Source organism: Lithobates pipiens, unplaced genomic scaffold (assembly GCF_037356315.1).
Source record: "Lithobates pipiens isolate NorthernLeopardFrog02 unplaced genomic scaffold, aLitPip1_a1.2 Scaffold_18, whole genome shotgun sequence".
In the NCBI taxonomy this organism is placed as follows: domain Eukaryota; kingdom Metazoa; phylum Chordata; class Amphibia; order Anura; family Ranidae; genus Lithobates; species Lithobates pipiens.
The window spans coordinates 104,098,483-104,123,040 of NW_027507758.1; the positions used below are offsets into that span (position 1 = coordinate 104,098,483).

General features: G+C 44.4%; 1 protein-coding gene across 2 annotated transcripts in view; it reads right to left on the reverse strand.

Annotated features, from left to right (window-relative positions):
• Positions 1 to 10,019: 10,019 nt before the first annotated feature.
• Positions 10,020 to 24,558, reverse strand: part of SLC1A4 (solute carrier family 1 member 4) — a 140,901-nt gene continuing 126,362 nt past the window's right edge. For both annotated transcript variants that reach the window (XM_077485960.1, XM_077485961.1), the window contains exon 8: positions 10,020 to 15,069. In XM_077485960.1, the coding sequence (XP_077342086.1) occupies positions 14,835 to 15,069 (235 nt within the window). In that variant the 3' untranslated portion in view covers positions 10,020 to 14,834. The remainder of the gene's footprint in view (positions 15,070 to 24,558) is intronic.

Consider the following 24,558-nt stretch of genomic DNA (forward strand, 5'->3'; position numbering starts at 1 on the left):
GGACCGCTATCGGTCCACAATACATAGGGTTGCCGTGCACTACTGCTGACCGCTGCCCTATACTGCAGCAGTCCTTCAGCGGTATAGGGACTGACGCACAGTCTGCTAAACACTAATACACAACCTGCTTGGTCCACAAAAGTTCTTATAAGGACTGGTAACTTGGTATAGGGTGCTACGGTACATAGGCCTGAGTGCAGTACAGTCTGCTGTTCTGTAAGGACCGCTATCGGTCCACAATACATAGGGTTGCCGTGCACTACTGCTGACCGCTGCCCTATACTGCAGCAGTCCTTCATTGGTATAGGGACTGACGTACAGTCTGCTAATCACTAACACACAACCTGCTTGGTCCACAAAAGTTCTTATAAGGACTGGTAACTTGGTATAGGGTGCTACGGTACATAGGCCTGAGTGCAGTACAGTCTGCTGTTCTGTAAGGACCGCTATCGGTCCACAATACATAGGGTTGCCGTGCACTACTGCTGACCGCTGCCCTATACTGCAGCAGTCCTTCATTGGTATAGGGACTGACGTACAGTCTGCTAATCACTAACACACAACCTGCTTGGTCCACAAAAGTTCTTATAAGGACTGGTAACTTGGTATAGGGTGCTACGGTACATAGGCCTGAGTGCGTTACAGTCTGCTGTTCTGTAAGGACCGCTATCGGTCCACAATACATAGGGTTGCCGTGCACTACTGCTGACCGCTGCCCTATACTGCAGCAGTCCTTCAGCGGTATAGGGACTGACGCACAGTCTGCTAAACACTAACACACAACCTGCTTGGTCCACAAAAGTTTTTATAAGGACTGGTAACTTGGTATAGGGTGCTACGGTACATAGGCCTGAGTGCAGTACAGTCTGCTGTTCTGTAAGGACCGCTATCGGTCCACAATACATAGGGTTGCCGTGCACTACTGCTGACCGCTGCCCTATACTGCAGCAGTCCTTCATTGGTATAGGGACTGACGTACAGTCTGCTAATCACTAACACACAACCTGCTTGGTCCACAAAAGTTCTTATAAGGACTGGTAACTTGGTATAGGGTGCTACGGTACATAGGCCTGAGTGCGTTACAGTCTGCTGTTCTGTAAGGACCGCTATCGGTCCACAATACATAGGGTTGCCGTGCACTACTGCTGACCGCTGCCCTATACTGCAGCAGTCCTTCATTGGTATAGGGACTGACGTACAGTCTGCTAATCACTAACACACAACCTGCTTGTTCCACAAAAGTTCTTATAAGGACTGGTAACTTGGTATAGGGTGCTACGGTACATAGGCTTGAGTGCGGTACAGTCTGCTGTTCTGTAAGGACCGCTATCGGTCCACAATAGATAGGGTTGACGTGCACCACTGCTGACCGCTGCCCTATACTGCAGCAGTCCTTCAGCGGTATAGGGACTGACGTACAGTCTGCTAAACACTAATACACAACCTGCTTGGTCCACAAAAGTTCTTATAAGGACTGGTAACTTGGTATAGGGTGCTACGGTACATAGGCTTGAGTGCGGTACAGTCTGCTGTTCTGTAAGGACCGCTATCGGTCCACAATAGATAGGGTTGACGTGCACCACTGCTGACCGCTGCCCTATACTGCAGCAGTCCTTCAGCGGTATAGGGACTGACGTACAGTCTGCTAAACACTAATACACAACCTGCTTGGTCCACAAAAGTTCTTATAAGGACTGGTAACTTGGTATAGGGTGCTACGGTACATAGGCTTGAGTGCGGTACAGTCTGCTGTTCTGTAAGGACCGCTATCGGTCCACAATAGATAGGGTTGACGTGCACCACTGCTGACCGCTGCCCTATACTGCAGCAGTCCTTCAGCGGTATAGGGACTGACGTACAGTCTGCTAAACACTAATACACAACCTGCTTGGTCCACAAAAGTTCTTATAAGGACTGGTAACTTGGTATAGGGTGCTACGGTACATAGGCTTGAGTGCGGTACAGTCTGCTGTTCTGTAAGGACCGCTATCGGTCCACAATAGATAGGGTTGACGTGCACCACTGCTGACCGCTCACCTATACTGCAGCAGTCCTTCAGCGGTATAGGGACTGACGTACAGTCTGCTAATCACTAACACACAACCTGCTTGTTCCACAAAAGTTCTTATAAGGACTGGTAACTTGGTATAGGGTGCTACGGTACATAGGCTTGAGTGCGGTACAGTCTGCTGTTCTGTAAGGACCGCTATCGGTCCACAATAGATAGGGTTGACGTGCACCACTGCTGACCGCTGCCCTATACTGCAGCAGTCCTTCAGCGGTATAGGGACTGACGTACAGTCTGCTAAACACTAATACACAACCTGCTTGGTCCACAAAAGTTCTTATAAGGACTGGTAACTTGGTATAGGGTGCTACGGTACATAGGCTTGAGTGCGGTACAGTCTGCTGTTCTGTAAGGACCGCTATCGGTCCACAATAGATAGGGTTGACGTGCACCACTGCTGACCGCTGCCCTATACTGCAGCAGTCCTTCAGCGGTATAGGGACTGACGTACAGTCTGCTAAACACTAATACACAACCTGCTTGGTCCACAAAAGTTCTTATAAGGACTGGTAACTTGGTATAGGGTGCTACGGTACATAGGCTTGAGTGCGGTACAGTCTGCTGTTCTGTAAGGACCGCTATCGGTCCACAATAGATAGGGTTGACGTGCACCACTGCTGACCGCTCACCTATACTGCAGCAGTCCTTCAGCGGTATAGGGACTAAGAGTTTTGTCACAGGGTCATTTAAAAAATGACATGCAGAGGAAGAGGCAGGCCCTTCCGCAGGGGTGGTAGGGGTAGGGCAGGAGCAACAGGCTTGAGCCAAAGTGGGAAGTTGCAGAAGGTGCGTTCAATTACTTTAAAGGATGCACCAGACTTGGTTGAGTGGCTCGCTCAGCCTTACTCTTCTGCACCCTCCTCATCCTCTCGATCTGCACCCTCTTCTTCACTCTCTGCTATGTGCACCCCCAAAGACACTACCACCAACAACACGACCACCACCACCACCACCACATACCTTCCGCTTGAGTCACTGGAATTATTTTCCGATCCATATCAAGAGGACATTTCTGATGCGCAGCCACTCTTGGTATTGGATCAGGAAGAGGAGGTAGCAACAAGCGCTACTCAGCAGTCTGACGCCAGTACCCAGATCAGCCCAAGGAGGAGGTTGGTCCCCGGTGTTGCTGCCTACTCTACTTATAGCGGTGGGGAAGGTGACGTTGATGATGACGTGTCTAGTGATGTCACGTGGGTGCCCACAAGAGAGGAAGAGGAGGGGAGTTCAGAGGGAGATATGGACCAGCAGATAGGGAGGAGAAGCAGCAATGACTTACATTGCACAGCAGGGACAAAGCAGACTGCAAATGTATCAGGAGCGAGTCATCGACCATGTACGGTCACATCTGGCGCTCCCAGGACACCGGCACATGGCTCCGCAGTGTGGGCTTTTTTTAACGTGTCCGCTGCTGACAATAGCGTTGCCATCTGCAATCTTTGCAGTCAACGCGTTAGTCGCGGTAAGCCCAATACTCACCTAGGGACGACCGCCTTAAGAAGGCACATGAGCAGCCATCACCGAGCCCAGTGGGAGCAACGGAACACACAAAGCCACACTGCAGGCTCTCACCGTCCAGCCTCGTCTTCTACTTCTCCTTCTCCTCTCTCCTCACAATTGTCCTCCACTCCACCTTCCATCACGCCAAGCTCACATTTTTCTGCAAAAAGGCAGGCTTCCGTGGGCCTAATGTTTGAGCGTAAAAAAATGATGACGCCGGATAACCCTCTTGCCCAACGGTTGGCGGCTGGCTTGTCAGAACTCATAGCCCGCCAACTACTGCCATATAAACTGGTGGACTCGGAGGCCTTTCGCAAATTTGTGGCCATTGGAACACCACAATGGAAGGTCCCAGGAAGGAAGTATTTCTCAGAGAAGGGCATCCCAGAGCTATATGGCCATGTTCAGCGGCAAGTGAATGTATCTCTGGCACACAGTGTCGGTGCCAAGATACATCTGACCACAGACACGTGGTCTAGCAAACACGGGCAGGGAAGGTATATCAGTTTTACTGCCCACTGGGTGAACCTTCTGACGGCCGTCAAGCATGTAACCCGTGGCACCCGTGTAGATTTGGTTTTACCGCCACGGATTGCATGCAGGCCTGACTCTTCTTCTCCTCCTCCTACTCCATCCTCCTCCCTCTCCTCCTCAGCTGCCTCCTCCTTTTCCGCTGCTAGCGTCTCTTCCACTGCACCGCCCAAGCTCCCCAGAACCTATTCCACATGCCAGGTGAGACGTTGCCATGCCGTGCTGCGTCTGTTGTGCCTGGAAGCAAAGAGCCACACTGGCCCGGCACTCCTTTCAGCTTTGCGTTCACAGGCAGATGAGTGGCTAACACCGCTCAATTTGACAGTTGGTAAAGTGGTGTGTGACAACGGTGCCAATCTGCTTAGCGCATTGAAACAGGGCAAAATCACGCACGTGCCGTGCATGGCACACGTCTTAAACTTGGTCGTGCAGCGATTCCTTGTCAAATACCCTGGGGTCCAGGACATCTTGCGGCAGGCAAGGAAAATCTCGGCCCATTTCAGAAGATCTTACACGGCCATGGCTCGCCTTGCTGACATTCAGCGGCGACACCATCTGCCGGTCAGACGTCTTATTTGCGATTGCCCGACGCGATGGAACTCAACCTTCTATATGCTTGATAGGCTGCTCCAGCAGAAACGTGCAGTTAACGTCTACCTGTATGAACTCTGCGAAAGAAACGGTTCTGGGGAGCTGGGTTTTTTTTCACCGCGCCAGTGGCTGCTCATGCGCGACACATGCAGACTTCTGCGGCCATTTGAGGAGATCACCAAACTGGTCAGTCGCAGCCATGGCGCCATCAGTGACATGGTACCTTATGCCTTCTTTCTGGAGCGTGCATTGCGTCGTGTCATTGATCAGGCTGTGGAGGAGCAGGAGCGGGAAGATGAGGAAGTCGCAATGCTGGATGAATTCCCAGGGGGGGCTACTCTATCTGAGACAAGTCAACAACAGGAGTCTGATGAGGAGTCAGAGGAGGATGGTGCCGGGGCGGATGAGCAGGAGCAAGAAGAGCATGCTTTAAACCTTTCTGGGATCCCTGTTGTGCGAGGATGGGGAGAGGAGAATGAAGAGGACGACATTATCCTGGATGATGAGCAGGAGCCAGGCCACCACACCGCTTCCACTTTAGTGCAAATGGGGGCCTTCATGCTCCAGTGTTTTAATAGGGACCCCCGTATAAAAAGCATGAGGGTCAAGGACCAGTACTGGGTGGCAACGTACTTAGACCCCCGGTACAAACACAAAATGGCGGAAATGTTACCGCCGTCGCAGAGGGCTGTCAGAATGCAGCACTTCCAGGCCTTGCTTCGAGAAATGCTGCATTCTGCTTTTGCGTGCGCTGGCAGAGGAGCAATTCCCACTCCCAGAGAAGGATTTGCGGGTACCAATCCAACAGCGCCTGCAAGAAGAGGCCGGTTTGAAGATGTGTTGGTGACTTCGGATATGAGGTCATTCTTTCAGCCGACCCATCGACAGGTGTCATCCGGATCCAGCATCAGGGAACGCCTAGACCGTCAGGTGTCCGACTACATTGGGTTAACGGCCGATGTGGACGCTCTGAGGAGTGATGAACCCCTAGACTACTGGGTGGGCAGGCTTGACCTCTGGCCAGAGCTTGCCCAATTTGCAATCGAACTGTTGGCTTGCCCCTCATCCAGTGTCCTGTCCGAAAGGACGTTCAGCGCAGCAGGGGGGATTGTGACCGATAAGCGTACTCGCCTAGCTCACCACAGTGTTAACTACCTCACATTTCTAAAAATGAATGAGGCATGGATCTCGGAGGAATTCAACACATGTGATCAGTAGACCATGTATATGTCTATAAACAATTTTTGGAATCAAGCACACAGACCTTCTTAATTCATTTGGCTCACTTCCCTGACCCAAAAAAGCACACCGTACTATATGCCCCTACCCTCCTCTTTGAAGAGGTTGAGCGGTGTCATATTTCTACTGGGGCTGCTTATTATGAGGGGTTCCCACCATCCCTGTGCTGTGCTGACTTCCTCCTGGGTGTTCTTATTATGAGGGGCTCCCACCATCCCTGTGCTGTGCTGACTTCCTCCTGGGGGTTCTTATTATGAGGGGATCACACCATCCCTGTGCTGTGCTGACTTCCTCCTGGGGCTGCTTACGGTGCTGCTGTCAGCGCTGTATGTCACGGAGCTGCTGTCAGCGCTGTATGTCACGGAGCTGCTGTCAGCGCTGTATGTCACGGAGCTGCTGTCAGCGCTGTATGTCACGGAGCTGCTGTCAGCGCTGTATGTCACGGAGCTGCTGTCAGCGCTGTATGTCACGGAGCTGCTGTCAGCGCTGTATGTCACGGAGCTGCTGTCAGCGCTGTATGTCACGGAGCTGCTGTCAGCGCTGTATGTCACGGAGCTGCTGTCAGCGCTGTATGTCACGGAGCTGCTGTCAGCGCTGTATGTCACGGTGCTGCTGTCAGCGCTGTATGTCACGGAGCTGCTGTCAGCGCTGTATGTCACGGAGCTGCTGTCAGTGCTGTATGTCACGGAGCTGCTGTCAGCGCTGTATGTCACGGAGCTGCTGTCAGCGCTGTATGTCACGGAGCTGCTGTCAGCGCTGTATGTCACGGTGCTGCTGTCAGCGCTGTATGTCACGGAGCTGCTGTCAGCGCTGTATGTCACGGAGCTGCTGTCAGCGCTGTATGTCACGGAGCTGCTGTCAGCGCTGTATGTCACGGAGCTGCTGTCAGCGCTGTATGTCACGGAGCTGCTGTCAGCGCTGTATGTCACGGTGCTGATGTCAGTGCTCTGTATTACGGTGCTGCTGTCAGTGCTCTGTATCTCCTGCACCCTCTTGTTTGCCTACCCTGGTCCCTGACCTTCCCTCTCCTCCATTGCCTTCATTAGCTCCATAGTCCTGAATTGTCAGAACAATTTCCCAAATAAAAAAAAAATGCTTGTAGTTATCGATCCCAAATTCACCTCATACATGTATTATGCTATTGTCCAGGTGGTGGGACTACGTGCTACCCCCTAATAATTACCCCGTGGCCGCAAATTCGACCTAAAGGTTTGCGAAATTCGCCTCCCATTGAAGTCAATGGAGCCCGCGGCGAACGGTCGTTTTCGCGAACGTTTGTGTCCGTTCGCGTTTCGCGTTCGCGAAACGTCCCGTCGGAAGTTCGTCCATCACTAGTAGGGGTGTTAAGGTGTTGGGAGATATCACAAGAAGGGTGAATGTATTACTTTTGACCAATTAAAGGCAAGACATGACTTACCCAATTCATACTTCTTTCTGCAGCTGCGCCACGCATTTAAGGTGCAGTTCTGTAGTCGGAAGGTAGAATATCTCCCTTCAGCTCTTGAAGGCCTTTTGTCCAACGAAGATTTGGTTAAACCGCTATCAACAACGTAAAAATCTTTATTTAAGAAAACACCTCCAGGGGTATCTAGATGCCGCAAAAAGTGGGAGAGGGAAGTCACAGATATCCAGCAGGAAGATTTAAAACCTACACAGAATTTACTATACACCGGCCAGGTTGTCCCACATCTACCCCTCATCTAGTAATGAATGTTGAAGATGTTCTTTCTCCCCAGCCAATGCGGAACGTATCTTTTGGAGCTGTCTGAAGATACAGAGTTTCTGGTCTGGGATCACCTCCTGTATCTCTGAGGTCCCTAGTGTTAAAGGGGTTGTAAAGGTAAATGTTTTTTCACCTTAATGCATTATATGCATTAAGGTGAAAAAACATCTGACAGTGCCTGCACCCCCAGTCCCCCCGTTTTACTTACCTGACCCCTCGAAAGTCCCACGCTCGTCCTCGACTTCCTCTTCACCACTCAGCCTGGCCGCTGATTGGCTGGAGTGGATGGATGGAAAGCAGCGCAGCCATTGGCTCGCGCTGCTGTCAATCACATCCACTGACGCGGAGCGCCGGGGGGCGGGGCCATGTGATACAGTGAGCGGCTAAAGCTGCCGGCTGTATCATGGGAGCGCGCCCGCAGATGCTTCTCACCATGCGAGGGAGCTCGTATGAACGTGAGAAGCACCTGCGGGAGGAAGCAGAGACAGCCACCGAGAGACCCCAGAAGAGCAGGTTCGGGGCCACTCTGTGCAAAACGAGCTGCACAGTGGAGGTAAGTATAACATGTTGTTATTTTTAAAAAATACAATTTTTAACTTTACAATCCCTTTAATGTCTCTATGACACCTTGGGTTTGCCTTATAGGTTTGGTAGAGGAGGTGGTTCCTTGCTCGCACCTTACTAACTATAGGGCTATTCTATAGTAGTAAGGCTATTTTGCTAAAATTGAAAAAATCAGGTGCTCCTACACTGTCATATTGGAAGGGTCTGGTGAACTCTGTGATCCATCTTTACAGAGCAACATACAAGTCAAGGGGATGTGAATTTTTTTTTCATAAAGTATGGCAGTCATGGCTGGATTCTTCATCCACTGTGGGATCTGGGGGTCCTAGTAGATGACATATTGAGCAATAGCATGCAATGTCAAGCTGCAGCTACCAAAGCCTGCTGAATATTAGCATGCATAAAAAAAAGGATATACCCCAGAGATGAAATGATAATCCTGCCACTTTATTAAACTCTGGTCCAGCCTCATCTGGAATAATCTGTCCAGTTCTTTTCACCTGTCCTCAGGAAGGTTGTGCCGGAGCTAAACAGAGTCCAACAAAGGGCAACAAAACTGATAAGGGGACTGGAAGACCTCAATTAAGAGAAAAGACTACAAGCATTAAATGTATTCTCCTTGGAGAAGAGATGCTCGAGAGTGGACATGATGGGGATCAACAAATACCTCAATGGTGATCCCAGCATAGGAAAAAACGATTCAGTCTCAGGGAGTGTAAAATTACACTGGGCCACACAATGAGATTGGAGGAGAAGCGGTTTAATCTTAAACTGCGCAGGGGGTTTTTCATTGTCAGGGCAATAAGGCTGTTCCACAATCAGTAGTGGCAGCAGGGAGTATTATTATTTTTAAAAGACTCTTGGATGTGCATCTTAAATAACATAAGATACAGGGATATGGGGAATAATTATAGACACTGACACGTGCACCTACACTGGATGGACTATGGTCTTTATTCAACCTTACCTACTGTGTAACAGAAGACTATTCTGGGTTCCACCTTTGTCAGCTAAAAACAGTGAACTGAGGCTTACATGGTGTCAGACTGACAGGTGTCAGTCTCTGCAGCGACATTCATATAGTACCATAAGTATTTTGCATATGCAGTATGGAAATACACTATATTGTCAAAAGTATTGTGACTCCTGCCTTTACACACACATGAACTTTAATGGCATACCAGGTCTCCCTGTCTTTATGGACCTTGATTTGTGCAATGGTGTGCAGTCATGTTGGAACAGGAAGGGGCGATCCCCAAACTGTTCCCACAAAGTTGGGAGCATGAAATTGTCCAAAATGTCTTGGTATGCTGACACCTAAGAGTTTCCTTGACTGGAACTAAGGGGCCAAGCTCAACCTTTGAAAAACAATCCCACACCATAATCCCCCATCCACCAAATGATTCGGTGCATAAAGCAAGGTCCATAAAGACACAGATGAGCGAGTTTGGGGTGGAGGATGTTGACCTGCCTGCATAGAGTCCTGACGTCAACCTGATAGAGCATCTTTGGGATGAATTCGAGCGGTGACTGTGAGCCAGACCTTCTCGTCCAACATCCGTGCCTGACCTCACAAATGCGCTTCTGGAAGAATGGTCAAACATTCCCATAAACACACTCCTAAACCTTGTGGACCGGCTTTTTCAGAAGAGTTGAAGTTGTTATAGCTGCAACGGACTAAAACTGTGATGCCATTAAAGCTCATGTGCATGTAAAGGCAGGCATCCCAATACCTTTGACAATATAGCGTATCTTGTTTTGTATCAACAATTCAGGGTGGTAGTGTATAAAAAACAAAACAAATGGAATCAAATCTAGCTTTACTAATGTAAAAACATTCTACAGGCATACATTTTTTTTTTTATCCAGTTCAGTACAATGCACAATTCATCATGGACCAATACATTTTACACAAATACTATTACAGATGCATGACTAGTGTCATAGAGACAGTACAATACAAACAAAGAAGAGTGACAGCAGTAAAAGACCAAGGGGTTCACTGAGTCTACCATTTAAAAATGTTTTTTTGATTTTATGTTTTTTTTTTTTTTTTTTAGCTTTTTGTCTGAGTATAGATCTGTTTGTCTCAAGCATATTTCAATCCACTTACTGTTGACTTAATACATTTCCTAAAAATCTGTTCCAAGCAACTACTCCTCCGGAAATTAATACTTTCTATGTTTAAAGCGGGATTCCACCCTAAAGTGGAACCTCCGCTGATCGGATCCCTCCCCCCCTCCGGTGTCACAATTGACACCTTTCAGGGGGGAGGGGGGTGGGGGGTGGAGATACCTGTCAAAGACAGGTATTTACACCCACTTCCGGGCATAGACTCCCGTGGGAGTCTACGCCATTTCCTGCCCTGCCGCGCTGTCTGCTGGGACACACACGGGTCCCAGTGACAGCGCGGAGATTTCCTATTGCGCGGCGCAACTCACGCATGCGCAGTAGGGAAACGGGAAGTGAAGCCGATTCGCTTCACTTCCTGATTCCCTCACCTAGAATGGTGGCAGCAGCAGCCGAGGGCCGAGCGATCGATCAGCCTCGGCTGCCGGCATCGCTGGAACCCGGGACAGGTGAGTGTCCATTTATTAAAAGTCAGCAGCTGTAGTATTTATAGCTGCTGGCTTTTAATATTTTTTTTTTTGGTGGAATCCCTCTTTAAGTTTGAACATTCCCCCTGCTAGTTTGAGGTCATGTCCCCATGTTCTTCATCCTAGCTTCATGAAAATACTGCCCTCCTGAACCTTATTCACCTCCACCAGTCTGATGGTCAGTGGGAAGAATGGTCCTTACACCTGTGGTCATTGGGAAGAATTACCTCCTTACAGATAGCTAAAAAGATCAATGTTATCAGTGGGAACTTATCTGAGAGGCAGAAATTGCCCAATGCTGTAGGAACCTCTAGCAACCTCTGGAGGAACCCTAGGGTTCCACGAAACCCTGGTTGAGAATCACTGCATTAGACCTTTCACCATTTTGTTTCCATATCTGGACTTGTTCTGTCTTATCAATATTTTTTTTATAAGTGAGGTCTCCAGAGCTGACCACAGCATTCAAAATTTGGTCTAACTAAAGATCTATATAGGGGAATCAGGACCTCCTTTCTCCTGCTGGTGACCCTTCTAGTGATACACCAAAAAATTCCATTCACTTTACTCACTGCCAAGCCAAACTCTTTGTTCACTGGATTGATCAATTACTGAAAATGCATCATTATCACACAGTCCCACATAAGTACATACAGTATATAGTCACATTACATCTACAATGTCATTGCTATACAACTAGCTTAAATTGTATTTCCAATTGTACAAAATTATGGACATAGAATGGACAATGTCCTTAGTATATCAAAAACCTGTTGTATCTTATTTTGTATTCACAATGTTCTCACTGGCATCGTGGGTAAATGTTTTTTTACAACCTTTCTCAAGCGCTGTACAGAAGAAATAGTTTAAAAATTATAGGCACTATGTGATTTCTAACAGCCTAATTAAATAAGCATGCTGTATTTGTAGCCTGTACCAGACATGGCTGTTCACATATCATGCTTAATTTATTAAATGATAATGTGAAAAAAAAACCTTGTACTGAAATCCCCAGGCCTAAAGTGTGACAAATTTGTCTTGTTAACAAGATACTGTCAACCACTCTAAAATACCTTATAAAATTGGGTAAAAACACAATTTCCACCCAGAGTGCCTTATAAAAAGAACACTAGGTGCTATTTACATTAAAGGCTTATATAACATAATTCCAAAAGAATTTCTTGAAAGTGTAGACCCTTTCAAGTATAGAAAACTTTATTTGAAATAGAGTGTTGTATATGTGCTGGAAGCAGACCATAGGACATCGCCCCATGCTGCGACTGCAATTTTCATTTCCACAGTGTAGAGCCTTCAGTGTCTTGCAAAAAAAACATACCCCCAGTTATGAGGAAATACTAGCCACCTGACCTGACAAAGTCACATGACAGGTTTCCTCCTATCCTATTGCCACTTTTTTACTAGGTCCGTAGAATTGATGGGGCTTCACTTGATTCAAAAATACACTATATTACCAAAAGTATTGGGACACCTGCCTTTAGACACACATGAACTTTAATGGTATCCCAGTCTTAGGCTGTAGGGTTCAATATTGATTACTCTTTGCAGCTATAACAGCTTCAACTCTTCTGGGAAGGCTGTCCACAAGGTTTAGGAGTGTGTCTATGGGAATGTTTGACCATTCTTCCAGAAGCACATATGTGAGGTCAGGCACTAATGTCGGACAAGAAGGCCTGGCTCGTAGTCTCCATGCAAAACTCGCTCATCCATGTCTTTATGGACCTTGCTTTGTGCACTGGTGCGCAGTCATGTTGGAACAGGAAGGGGCCATCCCAAAACTATTCCCACAAAGTTGGGAGCATGAAATTGTCCAAAATTTCTTGGTATGCTGACGCCTTAAGAGTTCCCTTCACTGAAACTAAGGGGCCAATCCCAACCGCTGAAAAGCAACTCCACACCATAATCCCCTTTCCACCAAATGATTTGGACATATAGCATTTATGGAGAAGACAGAGAGCTGAGCCAAAAAGATTAGTGTACTTCACAACAGGGTTTAAATTTAAAGCTATAACAGTGTTTACCTTAAAGCCTACGTTTAGTAGGCTAAAAAAAAAGCACAGGGGACATTACTTATTGTCATTCCAATGTGTCCTTTGTGCTACTGGCTCATACATTAGCTAAAATCTTCCTCCTCTGACCCCCCCCCCCCCCCATCTTTGCCTCTGTAATCTTCTGGTGTAGTGGGATTAATAGAGCCGATAGATCTACGGCACATACTCCTCAAGAGTGCCAACTACGCCCTCCCTTTCCACACATCATCTTCATTCATAGATACTGCACTATAGCATCTATGAATGAAAAACAATGTCTGGATGAGAAGATGAATGATGGATGAAAGGTCTACCTCCTCCATTCATAGATCTCATTCACGTAAGCTTGTAAAGCTTTTATGAATGGAGGAGGGCAGAAAGGCGGTGCATAGTCAGTACACTTGATGAGGGCCTGTCACAGCTCCTGCACTGCTATTAACCCCTGCTGCATTGGAATATTATGTTAGCGGGCGTAGAGAGAGAATCGGAGGAGGAAGATTTTAACTAATGCAGGAGCCAGCAGCACAAGGGACACATCGGATGCAAGTAATGCTTTTATTGATTTCAAAACTAGATTATTTTAGCACTCAGATTCTATCCACCTACACATCAGAGCAAAGAAACACAGGAAATGGAACACTTTCAACAAGAATTTATAATGAGCAGTTAATTTAACTCAGAATAATGTTACAATTATATGGGATTGTGTACACAAGGTACAACTGCTCTTTTTAAAAGAATAAAGTGAATTTTTTATGTACCTTTGATCTACCCCCCCCCCCCCCCATACCCATGGTACAGTTATATAGGCATCTAGGTTTATACATTAATGATTCTTCGTGAACAGTCCTGGAGGAGACCAGTTGAACCACTCAACTACAGTGCTGCCTTAAACAAGAATGCCTTTGGGAACATATGCACTTTTACCTTCTTGCATGTCTTCCCATGCTCAGTATGTGAATATACTTTTATTTCACATTAAAGTATATTTAAAGGCTTTGTGTGACAGTCTAAACAGGTTCCAAATTCTGTTGCTATGTGATGCAAAAGCTTCATAAAGTAAAACACTGTCCTTTGCTTTTCCTGGTTGAGACAAATTCTTCTCATTTGTAACATTGCTGAAAGCCAAGCCCTCTGAAACATCTACTCATCTTCACTCTAGGCATTAATTATGTGAGGGTGACAATTCCGTTCTGAATTCAGGAGCAATGCAGCAGTGTTGTCATTCCAATACCGTAAGCTGCATGGTGCAGACTTTTCTTCTGGAAGGGGCAATAGGTAGTTTGCAGGGAGACCAATAGAAAACTGTAAGTGCTACACATATTTTTAAATGGGTGGCCATTGTTCTACTTGAATTGTTGCTCAAAAAAACATTAGGGTTTTCTAGAATGTGTAAATAAGGTTCCTGTACCACACCCGAAAGCAGTATGCATTTTTGTAAAGCGATCTAAACTGGTATACTATAGTAGACAAACATTCCAGGTCCCACAGACCATTTATTCTGTAACTTCACCCTAGCGAGTCCCCATTTAGCTTACTTTTTATTGTCCTTTAAAATAAGAATTCTGCAAGGATCAGTCCTGGTCTCAATACCACAGGATAGCCTTGTTTTGGCAAACTGGCATAAAATAGAGATAGAATCTCTGGCAAAAGTATGACATCAGACCACTATCACTCTACAAGTGATACTAATATAGAAGAGGATATAGAAGAGGATTCTCAAGTAATGCTACATAAAGAAACAGCCCACAACATGGTGTGATGAATATTTCTATATGGAGTGGACTGTGTATTGATTTAGGATACTTTTCTTTTTAGTGGTTTGCAATTTAAACACTAACTCTTGTGAATACTGTCAGGTTCAGGAATGAGTCACCATTCTAGATTCTAGCAGTCCATCCATACTGGCAGTGAGCAACATCTGGTCTTAAGAACCGACCCGCAGTCTAATCAAAACAGCAGCATCACATGGCACATCACAGTACGGATTCCTTTGATTCTGGCACAGCCATGGTCATGGATTTTGAGGTTTGGTCTCTGGGCATTACAAGAGGAGAGGTTTCTTCTTCTGACTTGCAGTTTGGCACAGCCTCAACATAAACATCATTCAGCTCCTGTTGATTTTTTGCTACTTCCTTCTGGTTGAGATGATGAAGAATTCCTGCCCCAAGAGCATCTCCTTCAACATTTACTACTGTAGTTGTCCGGTCTCTGTTAACAATAATATAGAAAATGTATCAGCAATGTTGGAAACACCTAAGAGATTACTTTAATGTAATCCATAGTCTTTGTAAATTTAGGGGAAAAAATTATATATATATATATATATATATATATATATATATATATATATATATATATATTGCACAGATAACTTAAAAAAGTAAAATTAAAAAAAAAGAGAACTGAAGTTTGACTTTTTTGTTGTTTACATACTGTTTGTAATTATACATATATATTAGCATAGCTATATGAACACATTACATATGCACTGTGCTACCTGACTGGTCACGCAACGTACAGATAAGCCATACTGTTTCTGTCTCAGTGCAAAGCCATAAGTCTGCTTTTAAATAATAAATTGTGACTCCCCTGCTTCCACTCTGGAGCAGGTACTGGAGCTGCTCTAGGGCCCCTGCCACTCTTACAGCTAGTAGAAATCAGCACTTTAAATCTGCTGTGTATGTAAAGCAGGTATAATTTAAAGTATAATTCCACGTTGGATAAGTGTTCAGTAAAAAATCTTTGTGCCCCTTTTCTTCTTTGTTGATAATTCTCTATTGGTTTCCTTCTACGCACTATTCATTTAAATTTTGATGTCTAGCTTTGGATGGTAAAGAAAGCATGATAAGCTTCTATGAGCAGTTTTACTTTCTACATCTGTAAAGGATTTGGGGTTGATTTAATAAAGGCAAAGAGGCTTTGAAAGGTAATCTACCCTTAGCTTAGTGAATGAGTTGAAGCTCTGCTTATTTTCATCATCCAATAATATATATACTGTATTTTATTTAACTGGGGTGTGATTGGGTATCCTTTGCAAAGTGAATGTTCACTCCATTCACTAAGCCAAGAGAAAATTCCCTTGCAAAGTGAACAACCTATTAGCCTTTAGTAAATCAATCCCTTTGTGTCTATGCTTTTACTCTTCCCTACTGCACTTTTATGTCACTGAGAGGTACACACTTGACAGCTGTTGAAACAGTGTATTGTGGTGATCATAAGTGGCTGAATTCCACCTCTGACTGGGCTACTTAGCACTATCCTATGAAAGTGATATCTTTCTTTTTAGGTCAAAAACTCATGGAGAATTTTTCTACTTTATTGGAAAATCTACAATCAAAAATCTACAAATCCACTGACTGTTTTGAACTAAAAAAAATAATTTGAAAACATTAAAAACGTTGCTCTAATATTACACTACATTTATAACTGTTTTGTTACTCATTTTGGCTATTTTTGACCACAATGAAACCAGTTTCAGTACATTTTTCTATTACAGCATTTATCGGTATTAGTTGTTCAAGTTCTATATTAGTGGTTCCACATCTGTTATGTACAGTGCCCTGAAAAAGTATACATAATTTTCCACATTTTGTCATGTTACAACTAAAAACATAAACGTTTGGATTTTATGGGATAGACCAACACAAAGTGGCACATACAGTTGTGCTCATAAGTTTACATACCCTGACAGAATTTATGATTTCTTGGCCATTTTTCAAAGAATATGAATGTTAACACAAAAACTTTTCTTTCACTCATGGTTAGTGTTTGACTGAAGCCGTTTATTATCAAACTGTGTTTACTCTTTTTAAATCATAATGACAACAGAAACTACCCAAATGACCCTGATCAAAAGTTTACATCCCCCAGTTCTTAATACCTTATATTGCCCCCTTTAATATCAATGGCAGCTTGAAGTATTTTGTGGTATTTGTGGATGAGGCTCTTTATCTTCTCAGATGGTGAAGCTGCACATTCCTCTTGGCAAAAAGCCTCCAGTTCCTGTAAAGTCTTGCATGAACTGCATGTTTGAGATCTCCCCAGAGTGTTTCAATGATACTGAGGTCAGGAGACTGAGATGGCCACTCCAGAACCTTCACTTTATTCTGCTGTAGCCAATGACAGGTTGACTTGGCCTTGTGCTTTGGATCAATGTCATGTTGGAATGTCCAAGTATGTCCCATGCGCAGCTTCTTGACTGATGAATGCAAATGTTCCTCCGGTATTTTTTGATAACATACTGCATTCAACTTGCCATCAATTTTGACCAAATTTCCTGTGCCATTGTAGCTCACACATTCCCAAAAAGTCAGCGATCCACCTCTGTACCTTTCATCATAGGCCTTGTTGACTCCTCTCCAAATGCAGCGTTTATGGTTGTGATCAAACAGCTAAATTTTGGTCTGATCACTACAAATGACTTTGTGCCAGAAGGATTGAGGCTTGTCTCTGTGCGGTTTGGCGTATTGTAAATGGGATACTTTGTGGCTTTTGCGTAGTAATGGCTTTCTTCTGGTGACTCGACCATACAGCCCATCTTTCTTCAAATGTCTCCTTATTGTGCGTCTTGAAACAACCACACCACATGTTTTCAGAGAGTCCTGTATTTCCCTTGATGTCATTTGTGGGTTTTTCTTTGCATCCTGAATAATTTTCCTGGCAGTTGTGGCTGAGATTTTAGTTGGTCTACCTGACCGTGGTATGGTTTCTACAGAACCCCTAATTTTCCACTTCTTGATTAAAGTTTGAACACTGCTGATTGACATTCTCAATTCCTTGGATATCTTATTATATCCAAAAAATAAGGCTGCGCTAAAACTTATACATTACAGTATTAACAATGTGACGTGTTAAATTCTAGTGTTAAACAATGTATACTATCAAGAAAAATTGTGTATAAAAACATCAAACTTGAAGTACATAAAAAGTCCAAAGAGAGGGAAGAACGAAGGTATGGAGTAAGTCCCTTGAAGTGACTCTTTACAAACACCCTTCAGATGTATAGCAGGTGCACCCAAAGAGGAAGTTCTATCCACCACCTATTTCAATGAGGCTTACCAGCTGCCAAGATCTCTTTTTAAGGAGATCGTACAGGCATGAAGAAAAAACGATCGTTCCTGGTCTCCCCGATGGGTTCTGCTGGCGTCTCCACCTCTTATATCTCTTTCTTACAACGTCTCACATTCCACCGAATTTTTAGATAAGACAAGAAAGAAAGGCTCCCATAGCGTAATTCCGCATAAAAATTTATTACGAACGAAATAAAAGTAAAACAAACTCACAAATTCCAGTTGAGTACAAGCGTAAGTACAATCACGAGCCGGCCGGCTCTCTCTTATTAACACTGCCCGTCCTTCCTGGTCAACGGGGAATGGCGGGAACGTCAGCACGCCGCTCACCCTACGTCGTTTCGTCAAAAGTGACTTCTTCCTGGGATACGGGCGGCGCGCTGACCCACCGCCTAAATACTCACTAGCTACAGAACGTAACCGCCCACTTCCGAGCTCCTGGCTACAGCTCCTAATCAGCCATTTTAGAAATGGGCAAAATTGATCGTTCGCCCTGATCATTAAAAGAAACTAAATGAACTAAAATACACGAACGCTATAAGGAATCGGACACAAACCGTTTCACAAATAGGTTCATACTCATTTGATCTTTTTTGTGAATTAAAAAAATCTTAAAAATAAACTAAACTAAAGAACACTCTAGAGAATCAGAACTAACCTGTTCTCTGAATGGGATCATATCTGATGGTATAATCCGGTCGCATACCTACCCATTAGGAGAGCACGATCGGACAAGGTCAACCCCCCTTACCCGAACGCACAGTTCTAGTAACTGCACCCAGAACATTGGAGGGCCCACCATCATTCCACGACCTTACTCTTCCACATGGGCAAAGGACACTGTCAGATCATCAGACCATCAGGCCATTTCTTAAGTCTAAAAATTTCATAAAACTCTATAAAGAAGGAAAGGAACATTCTCATATACAGGACATTATTCCAATTAGGCCTTATATAGCATAGGCCATTGGGAAAAACCTCAAATAAGCTACATAAATCGCAAATAACAAAAACATCCCCAAGTGAGCTTAGTTAACCCAAACCCACATGGGGGGACTACTATCCCATACTTTATTATGGGTCGCCCACCAATTATGGTAGACCTCTTAAGAAAGGGTGGTCAAACATTAATATTATTTCATATCACCTAATATCTAACATTTTAATCGATGCTAGGCCCTAATGGATCGGGGGTTCCATGATGTCTCAATATGTAGATGAGAGAGACCATAGAGCCCTCCTCACCACCCACCTAAAAAGATGAATGGAACCCGTTCCCAGGGTGACCTAAAACATTATAAAGGGTGGCCAGAACCACTCTACCAAGTCTTACTGGTCAGTACTAAAGCGGGATATACCCCTCACATCACCTCAAAGGGGATGATGTCGGATAGATGGAAATAATCCCGCAAGGTCAATAATTAATTGCTATACTTCAGAATGGGCACCCCCAGTGATTTGTCAAAAAGGTGGATAATTCCAAAATTCTCTAATCTTATCAGGACCAAAAATACGGAACAAGCCCAGGAATTCGGAAGTGGTTCACATTAAAGGGGTCTAGCCATTATCTATGAAGGCGTTCACGTCAACATCCACATTGAGACCGTATGGAGTATAACACCGTGTTTTATGTATCCACATCATTTCTAGTCTAGACAAATCACGCACCAGGGAGCTCCCCCTCCAATGTGCACTAAACTTGTCTATACCCAGAAATAGGGTGTTTGCTGGGTTACGGCCATGATGTAAATCATAATGTTTGGATACTGAGTGAAATTTATACCCATTTTTAATGTTTGTGATATGCTCACCCAAGCGTACTTGCATAGCTCGCTTGGTTCTCCCTATATATTGGAGCCCGCAAGGGCATTGCAAAAGGTATACGACGCCCTTAGAGCTGCACGTTATAAAGGGTTCAATTTGATATTCTTTCTGAGTACTAGTAGAGACAAAAGATTCAGTTTTTCTCTTTTTACTCTTATTCAACATACAGATCTGACACCTTCGACATTGGTGGTACCCAGTTATATGTTGAAAAAAAGAAATATTCTTAGTAGGGGGATCAATTACATTAGGAGCTATCCTATGTCTCAGGGAGGGAACCCCTCTGAAGATGATCTCTGGTTTAGCTGGAAGAAAGGTACGAATGACTCTATCATTCGACAGCAAATGCCAATGTTTCCGCAGCATTTTCTTGACTAGATAGTGTTGGGTGGAAAAAGTCGTAACAAAAGGAACAATAAGCTTCTCCCTTTCCTTACCAGAACTAGCCCCCAAAAGAGCAGCTCTGTCACCCTCAGCAATCTGTTCAATAATTGCATTCATGGATTCGGCATCATACCCCTTTTCTTCCAGTCTCCCTTTCAAAATGTTAGCCTGCGACCTAAAGTCGCTAACGTCAGAGCAATTCCTCCTCATCCTTATAAACTGACCCTTAGGAATTGATCTTAGCTATGAGTTATGGTGGCAGCTCTCTATGGGTATAAAAGAGTTCCTATCAGTTTTCTTAAAATAGGAAATCGTTTTAAAACCCCCTTCAGATTTACTAATGGTCAAATCAAGAAAATGGACTCTCTCTGGACTGGCCTCTACTGAAAATCTGATGCCCCTATCGTTGTTATTGATATTAAGAAGAGGGAATATTCAATCTTAGTACCCAAACACTAACTAAATCAGAAATTGCCTTACTCAATAAAGGTTTGAAATTTGCACCACCAAAGAAACTTGATAGGTTTCAGACTTATATGGACATCCATAAATTTGTCCGTAAGGTTAATATCAAGAGGCATTTTGCAACCTTGCCGACTAAACAGTATGTAGTGACATCCCAGGAGGTATTACATTCGGGACTTTCAAACGCCTCGACGTTTAATCCCCCAGGGACGATGGCACCCTCACTAAAAGTCTTTAGGGACGTATTATTAAAGGATTTAGAACAAGTTAAGATTGTCAACCATAAGATGGATAAGAGTACGGAAGAAGGTCTAGACTCGCTCTGTAATAATAAAAATCTAGTCATCCGCCCTGCGGATAAGGGGGGGGCATAGTAGTCCTGGACCGGCTAGATCACATCAAAGAAATGCATAATATAGTTGATGACGGTGATACGTATATCATATTGCCAGGTAACCCCGTAGTCCAATATAAAAAGACTTTGCAGTCCCTGGTCGATAAGGGATTTCAACTTGGGATATTGAATGAGAAGGAGAAAGTATACCTTGTCCCTAAGGCACCACGGACTCCGGTGCTCTATTACCTGCCAAAAATCCACAAGAACCTTATTTCCCCCCCGGGACGTCCTATAGTGAGTGGTATAGACTCTGTTACGTCCCGGGTGGGGAAATATATCGATTTCTTTCTCCAGCCCTTGGTCCAGAAAACGCCCTCTTATTTGAAGGACACAAGACAGGTGATCAATTTACTCTCAGGGTTGAGATCGAATGAATGCACGTTATTGGTGACAGCCGATGTCACCTCGCTTTATACGATCATTCCACATGAATTAGGGGTCGCGGCTGCGACACACTATTTGAATACCATGTCAACTGTGTCAACACCGCAACAACAGTACATCATTGAGTTACTTGAGTTTGCGGCAAGCCATAACTATTTTTGGTTCGAGCAAAAGCACTTTAAACAGATTCGGGGAGTGGCAATGGGGGCGAACTACGCCCCTAGCCTAGTGAATCTCTTTATGGCTAAGTGGGAGGAGGACGTCATCTATAAAGACCGAAGCCCGCACCTGGTGTTTTGGGCGAGGTATATAGATGACGTCCTCCTCCTGTGGGAGGGGACTAGACCCCAATTGGAAGACTTTTTTCTTAATATCAATAACAACGATAGGGGCATCAGATTTTCAGTAGAGGCCAGTCCAGAGAGAGTCCATTTTCTTGATTTGACCATTAGTAAATCTGAAGGGGGTTTTAAAACGATTTCCTATTTTAAGAAAACTGATAGGAACTCTTTTATACCCATAGAGAGCTGCCACCATAACTCATGGCTAAGATAAATTCCTAAGGGTCAGTTTATAAGGATGAGGAGGAATTGCTCTGACGTTAGCGACTTTAGGTCGCAGGCTAACATTTTGAAAGGGAGACTGGAAGAAAAGGGGTATGATGCCGAATCCATGAATGCAATTATTGAACAGATTGCTGAGGGTGACAGAGCTGCTCTTTTGGGGGCTAGTTCTGGTAAGGAAAGGGAGAAGCTTATTGTCCCTTTTGTTACGACTTTTTCCACCCAACACTATCTAGTCAAGGAAATGCTGCGGAAACATTGGCATTTGCTGTCGAATGATAGAGTCATTCGTACCTTTCTTCCAGCTAAACCAGAGATCATCTTCAGAGGGGTTCCCTCCCTGAGACATAGGATAGCTCCTAATGTAATTGATCCCCCTACTAAGAATATTTCTTTTTTTCAACATATAACTGGGTACCACCAATGTCGAAGGTGTCAGATCTGTATGTTGAATAAGAGTAAAAAGAGAAAAACTGAATCTTTTGTCTCTACTAGTACTCAGAAAGAATATCAAATTGAACCCTTTATAACGTGCAGCTCTAAGGGCGTCGTATACCTTTTGCAATGCCCTTGCGGGCTCCAATATATAGGGAGAACCAAGCGAGCTATGCAAGTACGCTTGGGTGAGCAGATCACAAACATTAAAAATGGGTATAAATTTCACTCAGTATCCAAACATTATGATTTACATCATGGCCGTAACCCAGCAAACACCCTATTTCTGGGTATAGACAAGTTTAGTGCACATTGGAGGGGGAGCTCCCTGGTGCGTGATTTGTCTAGACTAGAAATGATGTGGATACATAAAACACGGTGTTATACTCCATACGGTCTCAATGTGGATGTTGACGTGAACGCCTTCATAGATAATGGCTAGACCCCTTTAATGTGAACCACTTCCGAATTCCTGGGCTTGTTCCGTATTTTTGGTCCTGATAAGATTAGAGAATTTTGGAATTATCCACCTTTTTGACAAATCACTGGGGGTGCCCATTCTGAAGTATAGCAATTAATTATTGACCTTGCGGGATTATTTCCATCTATCCGACATCATCCCCTTTGAGGTGATGTGAGGGGTATATCCCGCTTTAGTACTGACCAGTAAGACTTGGTAGAGTGGTTCTGGCCACCCTTTATAATGTTTTAGGTCACCCTGGGAACGGGTTCCATTCATCTTTTTAGGTGGGTGGTGAGGAGGGCTCTATGGTCTCTCTCATCTACATATTGAGACATCATGGAACCCCCGATCCATTAGGGCCTAGCATCGATTAAAATGTTAGATATTAGGTGATATGAAATAATATTAATGTTTGACCACCCTTTCTTAAGAGGTCTACCATAATTGGTGGGCGACCCATAATAAAGTATGGGATAGTAGTCCCCCCATGTGGGTTTGGGTTAACTAAGCTCACTTGGGGATGTTTTTGTTATTTGCGATTTATGTAGCTTATTTGAGGTTTTTCCCAATGGCCTATGCTATATAAGGCCTAATTGGAATAATGTCCTGTATATGAGAATGTTCCTTTCCTTCTTTATAGAGTTTTATGAAATTTTTAGACTTAAGAAATGGCCTGATGGTCTGATGATCTGACAGTGTCCTTTGCCCATGTGGAAGAGTAAGGTCGTGGAATGATGGTGGGCCCTCCAATGTTCTGGGTGCAGTTACTAGAACTGTGCGTTCGGGTAAGGGGGGTTGACCTTGTCCGATCGTGCTCTCCTAATGGGTAGGTATGCGACCGGATTATACCATCAGATATGATCCCATTTAGAGAACAGGTTAGTTCTGATTCTCTAGAGTGTTCTTTAGTTTAGTTTATTTTTAAGATTTTTTAATTCACAAAAAAGATCAAATGAGTATGAACCTATTTGTGAAATGGTTTGTGTCCGATTCCTTATAGCGTTCGTGTATTTTAGTTCATTTAATTTCTTTTAATGATCAGGGCGAACGATCAATTTTGCCCATTTCTAAAATGGCTGATTAGGAGCTGTAGCCAGGAGCTCGGAAGTGGGCGGTTACGTTCTGTAGCTAGTGAGTATTTAGGCGGTGGGTCAGCGCGCCGCCCGTACCCCAGGAAGAAGTCACTTTTGACGAAACGACGTAGGGTGAGCGGCGTGCTGACGTTACCGACATTCCCCGTTGACCAGGAAGGACGGGCAGTGTTAATAAGAGAGAGCCGGCCGGCTCGTGATTGTACTTACGCTTGTACTCAACTGGAATTTGTGAGTTTGTTTTACTTTTATTTCGTTCGTAATAAATTTTTATGCGGAATTACGCTATGGGAGCCTTTCTTTCTTGTCTTATCTAAAAATTCGGTGGAATGTGAGACGTTGTAAGAAAGAGATATAAGAGGTGGAGACGCCAGCAGAACCCATCGGGGAGACCAGGAACGATAGTTTTTTCTTCATGCCTGTACGATCTCCTTAAAAAGAGATCTTGGCAGCTGGTAAGCCTCATTGAAATAGGTGGTGGATAGAACTTCCTCTTTGGGCGCACCTGCTATACATCTGAAGGGTGTTTGTAAAGAGTCACTTCAAGGGACTTACTCCATACCTTCGTTCTTCCCTCTCTTTGGACTTTTTATGTACTTCAAGTTTGATGTTTTTATACACA